Source organism: Rattus norvegicus, chromosome 3 (assembly GCF_021556685.1).
Source record: "Rattus norvegicus strain SHRSP/BbbUtx chromosome 3, alternate assembly SHRSP_T2T, whole genome shotgun sequence".
In the NCBI taxonomy this organism is placed as follows: domain Eukaryota; kingdom Metazoa; phylum Chordata; class Mammalia; order Rodentia; family Muridae; genus Rattus; species Rattus norvegicus.
Genome location: NC_141536.1, coordinates 73,877,775 through 73,889,279, shown reverse-complemented (window position 1 = coordinate 73,889,279; position 11,505 = coordinate 73,877,775). Strand labels below are relative to the sequence as shown.

Genomic DNA, 11,505 nt, shown 5'->3' with positions numbered 1-11,505 from the left:
AATTTGAGGCATGGGAAAAACGGAGCTGGTTTGGGGATCCCCAGCTATAGGTTTCTACGGATCTTGAACATTTCAGTCTCAGAAGAGCTGAGCAAGAGGTCTGGCCTGCAGGCTATGTCAAGCCTAAGGCTCGGAATGAAGGTTAGGAGAACTCTGGCTAGTCCCAGAGGTGAAAGTTTTTGGCTTGATGGCAGCAGCTTTGGTGGAGTTATGACTGGGAATGCAGAGAGACTAGACTGTAGACAAATGCCTTCTCCTTAGATCCCCAGTGCATCTCGATGGAAAGAGGCAGACCACGGTTCCAAACAGTTTATTATTATCATGGTGGAAAGTGGATGGATAAAACCATAACCACAACTCAGTGTGGGCCTGAGATTAAATGCCTTTTTCAGGGAGGAAGGGAAGTTTATAGTCCTTATGTAATTGATGGCTACTAATTTATGGGGGGTGGTGGGTTTTGGTATGTGATAGGGGCCTGATTCCAGAAGCAGGCAAAGCTCAATCATCCCTTTAGGGTCTCCATGGCTTCTCGCCTTTAGCTCAACCTTACCAGGCTTCCTCTTATGGTCCACAGCCCTGCCTAGATCTAAACACAGAGTTTACAAGAGAAGAATCTCGAATGTCTGGGAAGCACCTAAAGTAACATTCAAAGAACTTAGTCATCAGAGAAGTGAAAATCAAAATGACCCTGAGATTCTACCTCAAACCAATCAGAATGACAAAGACCAAAACTCAAGTGACAGCACATGCTGGTGAGGATGTGGAGAAAGAGGAACACTCCTCCACTGCTGTTGGGATTGCAAGATGGTAAAACCATTCTGGAAATCAATCTGGAGGTTCCTTAGAAAACTGGAAATAGTTCTACCTCAAGATCTAGCTATACCACTTTTGCATATATACACAAAAGATGCCCCACCATTCCACAGGGTCATGTGTTCCACTATGTTCATAGAATTCTTATTTGTAATATCCAGAAGCTAGAAACAACCCACATGTCCCTCAACCGAAGAACAGATACAGAATATGTGGTTCATTTACACCATGGAATACTATTCAGCTACTAAAAATGAGGATATCATGAATTTTGTAGGCAAAAGGATGGAACAAGAAAATATTTTCCTGAGTGAGGTAACTCAGAACCAATGGAACACACATGGTATGCAGTCACTGATTAGTGGATATTAGCCAAAAATACAGAATACCTAGAACACACCCCACAGACCATTAGTGTAATAAGTAGAAAAGCTCAAGGGAGGATGTTCAAATTTCACTTAGAAGAGAGAAGGAAATAATCACAGGAGGCAGAGGGAGGTAGGTTCTAGGTGGGAGAAGAAAGGGGGAAGAGAAAAGGGAAACATGATCAGATATAGGGGCTAGGAGTGGAGAGAAGACCCAAGGGCCAGCAGAATGAATGGAAATATGCAACCTCTGGGGATGGAAGTAGAGGGACCTTCTAGTATCAGAGTTCTGGGAGTTAGAATAGACTTAGGACACAAAGGGAGTGACCTTAGATGAAATGTCTAACAGTGGGGAGGGGGAATTCAAAGAGTCCACCTCTAGAAGACAGGGTGTCAAATGGAGAGAAAGGGATACTAAGATACAGTCAAAACTTCTGAACTAGAACTCTTCCTGTCTAAAAGACAGGGACAAAAATGGAGAAAAGACTGAAGGAATGTGGTTCAATGACCCATTCAACTTGAGATCTATTTTATGGGATGGCACCAAGGCCTAACACTATTTCTGATGCTATGATATCCTTACAGAGAGGATCCTGGCATGACTGTCTCCTGAGAGGCCCTACTAGCACCTGACTGAGACAGAAGCAAATATTTACATTTAACCATTGAACTGAAGTTGTGGATCCCTATTGTTGAGTTAGAAGAAGGATTGAAGAATCTGAAGGTGGGAGCAACCCCATAGGAAGACCAGCAGTCTCAACTTACCCAGTCTCTGGGGGGTTCCCAGAGACTGAGCCACCGACTAGGAGCGTACACAGGCCAATTCAATGCCCCTGGCACAAATATAGCACAGGTCTACCTTTGAAATAAAATTAAAAAAATGAAGATATGTGTTTTGGGGGATTATGACAATTTTTATATTACTTAATTTTTGATTATTTTTTATTTTTATTGTTGAAATAGAGAGTGAGAACATGAAGCTGATTAGAAGTTTGGTAGGATCTATGAGGATTTTGTGGCGAGAAAATGTAATCAAATGTATATTGTATCAAAATTAAGTAAGCAACAAAATAAATTAAAGGAGACAGCATTAAACATTATAGGAGCTCAAGATTTTATCTACTAAGACTTTGAGTGATAGCTTAAGGTATTTGGGGAGCAGTTATATTCTTTTACTATCCACTTATTTCACTAACCACTTTAGTTACCTACTAACCACTTTATTATCTACTTACCATTGTGTGTATATGTGTGTGTGCATGTACGCATGTGTTTGTTTTTATGTGTATTTGTGCATTTACATCTGAAGCTTCTACCCCCATACTTTGCTTTCCATTTTGTTCCTGGGTGAGATAAAGGTTATTGTGGGCTAAATAGAATTCAAAATTGAACTTATGATATCATTCAGATGTCTTATCTAAAAATAATGATAACTTTAGGGACTAATTTCTTTTAGAATATTGATATGCTATATCATTATGTGTTAAAAATCCCCTCTGGGACACTAAAATAAATTTAGTTTTCCACTACTCTGAGGAAGACTGCCTTCAAAAGGCGATGGACATACAGCGGTGTTAATTTGCTGAGCCCTCCAGCTGGTAAGTTATAAATTTTTGCTTTTTGAGCTCAGACCCTTGTAACAAGTTAATTCAATGTATTTTAAAACACATTTGGAGCCTTAAATATGAATTAGTCTGACATCCTCTGAGCAAGGTATAGAAAAACATAGCCCAATACTTTAAAACTTTATTGCTATAATGAAAATGAATTAAGCGAAATACAAACAATTGGACAAAAGTACTTCACTGATGTTAGCAAAAGCTTTTGGCAAACATCACTTGAGTGAAAAGCCATTATGGTGAGGAAACAAGGATGTGTTCCATCAGTTAAAGTTGACCATGGTTTATTGACACAGGAGTATGTCGAATAATTCCAAAATATTTTACTTTTGAGGTGGTGGCATAAGATGGGATATTACTAAGGGCTATAGATACCAGAAATTGAGGAGAGATTTTGTGCATTGTCAACAGTCAGAGGAAGGTGAACAAAGACTACTGATGAACAGTCTTCTGGAAGATGCTAATTTTCCCATCTCTAACTGACAAACCTGAATAGATTACTGTACTTTTATAGTTCTTCTTCAATATCATGAGACTGCAATTTGTAGTTCATTCGTATCCAAGATTTATCTGGAAAATGAACAACTAAATTTCAGAGAATGTTCAGAATTAATATAAATATAATATAAATAAAAAATATAAATAAAAAGACTAACATGCACAATATGGAATCCATTTCAAAATAACATGAATTAATGATATGTGATGAATATATACTAAAGGTGAGAGAAAAGTGCTGTGACAACAGCAAGGGAAATACTGAAAATATTTTGGGGTAAGAATCTTTATTTTCCTTCTCAGTATTTGTCCCCAATTAATCTTTATTTGTTTTTTTTTGTTTTGTTGTTTTTATTTCATTTTTCATATATTACATCAGGTTCTGCACTCTCCTCTCCTCCTAGTCCCTCCTAGCCCCATAGACTCTTTCTCTGTTTCCCTTTATAAAAGAGATATTAACCAAATATGGCATGTCAAATAGAAATAAAACTAGGTACCTTCATGTATATTATGGCTGGATGAGGCAACCTAGTAGGAGAAATAGAGACGTCAAAGCAGACAAAAGTGCCAGAGACAGTTCCTGAACCCATTGTTAAGAAATCTACAAGAAGTCCAAGATGCACAACCATAAAGTACATATAGGTGGAGGGCCTAGGTCACAGACCCATTCAGTCTCGCCGACGGTTGCTTTTCTCTCTGTGAGCCCAGGTTAGTTGATTTCATCAGTTTTTTTTTTTTTGGAGTTCTTGGTTCCTTGTATTTTTGTTTGTTTAACTGTTTGTATTTTTTTCTATTGAAAACACTCCCCTATGATGCACTCTTGGCCACACAAAGTGATTATGTCTTCAGCTTAGTAATATTTGAAAGGAAGAATAACTAGATATAAATTTTATACTATTTAAAAAACCTAGTATATGATGACTAGGTTAGAGCTCTGGAAAACATGAGTCCTCAGGCAAGCTGATTTCCACTTATAATTTCACTACAAGAGAAGAAAATCACTGTTCTTTTCTGTGGGGAAAATTAAAACTCCCAGAGACATAATCTACTATTCTATGAATAAGTAAAGAGCTGTTTTTCTTTTCAATGAGAATGGTTATCCTTTCATGAAAGTAAAAAGAGTGTAGGATTTCCCTAGGAGATAGAAAAGCAGTATCACTGAATCAGAAATCATAGGGACCTGGAACAGTGTTGATGCATCTAATGGGTAATCTGCAGTGCAGTATTGAGCTATGGGAAGAGTCACAACACATTCTAGTCTAGTCTTTCTCCCCCTCTTCTGGGTTGTTTTTTATTCAGCTCTTTCCTAAAAACTACAACATCATCAACTCATCATCTATTTACTGTTTTGCGGATCTCATAGAGCCACCCTAGAGTCTCTCTAGTGTCTCTACAGTACTGTTGTTTTCAGGGCAGTGTAACAGATTTTTACATTAGATGCTTTTCAGAACCTGTTGAAAAACCTGTGATACTTCTGGAGAGGAAATGGACATAGGGTTATATGTAAAGACATGCAGAATAGACTTTTATTAGGGGGATCTGAAAATATCAAGGTTAAGCATGCAAAACCCTACAGCAGATTCTGAAAGTGTTCATTTTGTAGATGGCATAGCCATTTAAAACACAACATACCATGTTACATTCCTTACTGCTAATCCACCATTTAAGTATTAGAGCTTTCTAAAAAATAAATTATGATCTTAATTTTCTTCTTTTCATATACAGTAGATGGGAGCTTTAAGCAAAGTCATGATTTCAGTATGATTTCTAGTTAGACAATCACTAAAATAATCAGATGAATATTAATTCTAGGTGTCAGTGTAGACAGTGATGTATTTACCCAGGTGTAGAGGCCAGAAATTTATATCAGGATGTCTTCCTCAATTCTTCTCCTCCTCCTCCTCCTCCTCCTTTTCCTCCTCCTCTTCCTCCTCCTCCTTTTCCTCCTCCTCCTCCTCTTCCTCTTCCTCCTTTTCCTCCTCCTCCTCCTCCTCCTCCTCCTCCTCCTCCTCCTCCTCCTCCTCCTCCTCCTCCTCCTCCTCCTCCTCCTTCTCTCTGGGCTTTAAGTGCAGTTCATCATGCTGAGTTTTTACATGGCAGAGATTTGAACTCAGATAATCTTACCCAGCAAGCACTTCTCCCACTGAGCCAACATATCAGTTCCAAGATAAGCATGGCATTTTAAGAAGAATGTGATAATGCTCAATATAAACTTTTAGATATTCATATGTATAGGATGTTGAGTTTGCTAGAGTGGAGTGTGATATCTTATGAGCATGGATTTTCTACATATTTATTCCAGGAAGGAAACTAAAGAAACATTCAAATAATTATCTTACATTACATTACATTAGTACATTACTATAAAAAATCCTATGAGGAAAAGCCTTTCATAAATCAGAAATCATTTTCCTTATTGCAAAAAATCATTAAAATATCTTTGCATGTTCTTTAAATTTGAGTTTCAAAATGTCAAAGTGGTCATAAGAGCTATAAGTTCAAGAGCCAAGGATGATTTTGACTGTGGATGAAAATAATGAAAATATTATTGAAAATAAATCTTTGATATAGAATTATAACCTTTACCAAGTTTATTAAATCCAGTAATTTAAATTTTCTTACATAAAAATTTTGTGCAAGTGTTTGAAGACAATGAACTTGCTTCAGAAATGAATAAACTAAGGAGATTTCATAGCAAACACCTAAAACATTATATTCTCAAAGGAGTGATGAAAATGATTTGAGGTGAATGCATTTTTTCCATCACCACAAAATACACATCATTTTCATGTACAAACATGCCATGGAAGAATCTAGTGCAACAATTAAAAGTATGGAGTCAGTTTAATAATTGATAAAATAATTCACTTCTCTTTTAGTCTAAGATTGTTACCAAAATTATAGAAGCTACAATGAAAACTATCTGGCAATTTCCCACGAGTATTTTTGATTTATAGAAAGGAAAAAACATCACAAGCTTATGATAGAGAAGAAAATTTGTTGAGAGTAACTTAAATGCATATAAACATAATTTTGTGTCTCTCTTCTCTGTTATATCCTTGCTTTGACTAATAGCTTCCAAAATCATGCAGTGACTATGTGGGTGGGATATATAAGCTTTCCATGTAGCTTATAAATAGATATCACTTCAATTTAAGTATAACTGATTATATGTGTAATATATCATTATTTTGAGGACACATAATTGTGGAAAAGGCTTTTAGTTTAAAAGCAAAAATCATGAAAATATAATATTCCATGTTAATTTTTAATTGAAAGTCCTGGTATTGAAAATGAGTAAATTACTTTTGAGGTAGAAACAAACTGAATCAAGAGTCAATCACTGACTATTTACTTTTTATCTTCTGCAAAACCATAACTTCATTTGGGTTCTGCATTACTTCTCTGTTCTAAGAATATAGTGTTTATTAAAAACTACTGGGGATTGCATTTATTCTCTACTACTCTGTCAGTTGATTTTAACACATGTGAATAAAAATGTTTATCATAAAAACAATGGAACCATGATATCCACCATTTTAATTTTATTTAATCATAACCACTAGACTTTGAATGCTCTAAAACATCCTCCAATACAAGAAAGAATTAAAAGTGGTAATATTAATGATATTTCTAGCCAGCAAGAACTATTATTCTGAAACATTGACTGTGTTAGGTAAGATGTAGCTCAAAATTTTCAGATTATTTGGAAATTAGAAATATTTATTTTCCTCATGTTTATATTCAAATATCTGGAAGATTTTTGTAGGGTTTTGAAATATTACATATATAACCATTTCTTCAAAATGTACATAATGATATGTCAAAAATATATGATATTCTTCATAGTTTGGTACTGAGGCAACTTCCTATTTGTTTTACTAAACACCAAGGCAATCAAATTATGTTAAATGTTAAGTTCAAATATATGTTTAATGTTAAGTTGACTATGTTCTTTGCTGTTAATTAAGTGTGAAAAATTAAAGTTGATGATAAAAGTAGCATAAATCACATATAGTAACTTTATATTCATTGAGTTGTAATATTAACTATAATTTCGATAACAGGGATCTGTGTTTGAAAAGTTTACATCAAACCATTCCTAACCATATTTGGGACTGACAACAGTGGAGATAAATGGTCACTAAAATTCAGGAAGAAGTGCTGAATCACTTATTAAAAAGTAACAGACAGGGGGCTGGAGAAATGGCTCAGAGGTTAAGAGCACTAACTGCTCTTCCAGAGGTCCTGAGTTCAATTCCCAGCAACCACATGGTGGCTCACAGTCATCTGTAATGTGATCTGATGCCCTCTCCGGGTGTGTCTGAAAACATCAACAATGTACTTGTACACTTACAGAAAACAAATAAATAAATCTTTTAAAAAATAACAGACAGAATATCTTTAATGAGGGCTACTTTTGCTTAAAATGCTCCATAACATCATATGCCAACCTCAAAATTAATGTCTTTTTCTTTTTTTCAGATAAGGTGTTTTACATTAATGATATCTGATCACTAATGAGAAACAATGTGGCTGAATAACAATGTGACTGAGTTCATTCTACTTGGTTTGACACAGGATCCTTTTAGGAAGAAAGTCCTATTTGTTGTATTTTTGCTTTTTTACATGGGGACATTACTGGGTAACTTGCTGATCATTGCTACCATCAAGACAAGCCAGGCCCTTGGGAGTCCCATGTACTTCTTCTTGTTCTACTTATCCTTGTCTGACACTTGCTTCTCTACAACCATAGCCCCTAGAACAATTGTGGACTCCCTTCTGAAGCAAGCCTCTATCTCTTTCACTGAGTGCATAATCCAAGTCTTTACATTTCATTTCTTTGGCTGTCTGGAAATCTTTATCCTCATTCTCATGGCTGTGGATCGCTATGTGGCCATCTGCAAGCCCCTACATTATATGACCATCATGAGCCGCCGGGTCTGTGGAATGTTGGTGGCCATAGCCTGGGTGGGATCCTGTGTGCATTCTTTAGTGCAGATATTTCTGGCCTTGAGTTTGCCCTTCTGTGGTCCCAATGAGATTGATCATTATTTTTGTGACTTGCAGCCACTATTGAAACTTGCCTGTTCAGATACATATATGATCAACCTGCTTCTGGTGTCCAACAGTGGCGCCATTTGTACAGTGAGTTTCCTCATGCTGATGGTCTCCTATGTCATTATTCTTCGTTCCCTAAGAAACCACAGTGCTGAGGGGAGGAGGAAAGCCCTATCCACCTGCATATCCCACATTATTGTGGTCATTCTTTTCTTTGGACCTTGTATCTTTATATACACACGCCCTGCAACAACATTTCCTATGGACAAGATGATAGCTACATTTTATTCAATTGGGACACCTTTGCTTAATCCTCTGATTTACACACTGAGGAATGCAGAGGTGAAAAATGCCATGAAGAAATTATGGAGAAAGAGAGTGGTCTCAGAGGATAGAAAGTAAATGAGGTCGCCAGTCTATTTTTATAATTTGCATTAAATTAGAAGTTAATAACATTGTTTTTATTAATGTTTAATATACTAACTTCTTAGGGCATGAGGATTATAAGTTCATATAGTAAAGAGACAAAATGAAACACAGTTTTGAGTTAATTTTATGTCATGGGATAAAGCATGAAATATAAGTAGATATGAAGACACGATTTTTTTGTTCATGTTTTATTCTGTGTTTCTCACTCTCCATCCTTTCTGTTCTAACACACTTGTGTCTGTAATTGTATTATTTGCCCTTCTTCCTGTTGCCTTCTGAAGTTCTCTCATAATAATTATCTATCTATATAATCACTTCCTGTATTCAAATTCTTATGAGTTTTACATCTTCCAGTTAGTTATTTTTTATTTTGGTGATGATAATATATGTACAACATTCTTCCTTTTCCTCTCTTAGAACCTTCCAATTTACACCTTCTTTTTCTTCAAATTCACTACCTCTATTTTTTTACGTTATTGCATTCATGCTTGTATATACATACATATATTTCAATTATATATTATTTTATTAAGATATTTTAATAATATCATCAATTTATTTTATTCCCTAGACTCAGCAAATTGTGGCAGATTTCAAATAACTGAAGCAGGTGCTAGTATAGAAGAAAATGCATACACTTGAAGAAATCTCTCTTCTATTTAATGATAGATTCAGAATTTTTCCCATGTGTTCTCTGTGATAAAATACTAGAAGACTAACAGAATGCAGAAAGAAGAGCTTACTCCTGAGAATCTCTCATATTCTGCTCTCAATATTGGGGTTGTAGTCACAATTTTTCTTCTTTAATACTTATACCCTTCTACTGATTGCTATATTCTAACTTCATTAATAAGCTTACTCTTGCACATATTAATTATAGTGTTTTCTTTATAAAAACAGTGTTCAACTAAGTGAGGCATATGTAGGTTAATTTAAGGTAGATGTCTATGCTGGTTATAATAAAGAGAACAATTGCTTTAAAAATGTATGTGGACATATTGACAGATTAAGCAAAAGCAGGATGACCCAAAGGAGTATTTCAGTTTAAAACCAAAATATTACATTTCAAATATAAATTACTTTAGTGAAATTTGAATCTAATTTGGGAAATAATTTTATTAGTAAAGGAGAAATGGAAATTTTTACAGTAGAACAGAATATTAATTTAATCATTATTTATTACTATGCTAAAGTTGAAAAGTATTAGTGCTAAGAATATTTGTAATTTCAATGATTTCTTGTGTGTTATTGTTCATAGAAAATACTAAGTATGAATTCTTTTACCCTGAGACTTTTATTGCTTTCATAAACTGGTAAATCATAAAATAAAATTTATATCAATTTTTTCTATTTCTGTTCCTTTAATTTTTATTTTTCTCTAGTGCCTGGTATTGAACCTAGATCCTCACTCATTCCAGTCATGAGACATAATCTAAACTTAGAAATTCTTTAGCCAAAAGACTGATGATAATTACTATGTTTGTGTTTCTGTATTGGTAATAGAAATCTGTACAATCTAAAACAGAGTATATAGATAAGTGTATTATATATCTCTTATTTTTACATTCTTTGCATTTAAGTCTCAATCTTAACCATGTTGTCCTCATGTAGCTACAGCTTGATCCTGTTCTTGCTGGATTTTCAGTTTTAGATTCTCGTTGACAGAATCATAATTAGTTTCTTCTCTTTTTTAAGACAAAGAAAATTATGCACATTGAAAGTAGGTCCATCATTTCATTTATTTCACTTTAGTATTTGAGTGTTAATATTTAATGCATATCTGTGTAACATGTTTGTGCCTGGTATCCACACAGATATCAGATGGGAAAATTGGATTTCTGGAATTGTTGTTATGGATGGTATTGAACTTCAGTGTGGATGATGAGAATTATATCTAGGTCTTCTGCAAAAACAACTTGGGCTTTTAACCATTGAATCATCTCTGAGCCCTCTAGGTACATTTTGAGTCTTATATTACCTTCAAACGTATAAAGAACATAGCATCCACATTTTTGCTGTCACACATCTCCTGTAGACTGTGTCCTATATGAACCATTTCCAATGTTTTGCAATAAGACACATTGTACAACTTCTGTGGGTATATTGGCTGAAATAAACACTTCAGTACAGAAAAAGAATGGAAATCCAAGTAATAAAATGTAAACTTTAGTGAGGGGAAGTGATGAATTTCACCTGATTATCTAATCCATTGAGTTGTCACTAACAGATTTTTCTTCCTTGAAAAAGAAATATGTTTTTCATATCTAGACAATGTGGTTGCCTCTGAAAAGAGCATGTCACTCTTGCTCTTGCTCTTGTTCTCTTGCTCCTCCCCTCTTCTTCTTTGTCCCTTCTCTCCTCATTCCCTTCCCCCTTTCTCTCCAAGTGCTCATGGCCAGCATCTACACCTCTCCTTTTCTACTCTTCTTCTCTCTCTTGTCCTTCTCCTTTGTTTCACCCTTACATTAAACCTCTCCACTTGGGAAAAAAAAGAGCATGTCATTCAGTCATGTTTGCTTTCTACATGAGAATATACCTTACTGCTTCCAACTCAATGGAACATCTCAAGAAAACCTGTGTAGGAAAGTAGAGACCTCCCTTATAAAGATATAAGCCATGACATGAAATAATAGGAGATTTCTTTTTTTTTTTTCCCGGAGCTGAGGACTGAACCCAGGGACTTGAATAGGAGATTTCTAGTAAGTGCAGAAAAGAACCTA

General features: G+C 35.2%; 1 protein-coding gene across 1 annotated transcript; it reads left to right on the top strand.

Moving 5' to 3' along the window:
- Positions 1-7,825: 7,825 nt before the first annotated feature.
- Positions 7,826-8,758, top strand: Or4c29 (olfactory receptor family 4 subfamily C member 29). The gene is given in 1 exon segment (NM_001001060.1): positions 7,826-8,758. A coding segment is annotated over 1 exon segment (933 nt).
- The last annotated feature ends 2,747 nt before the right edge of the window (positions 8,759-11,505 follow it).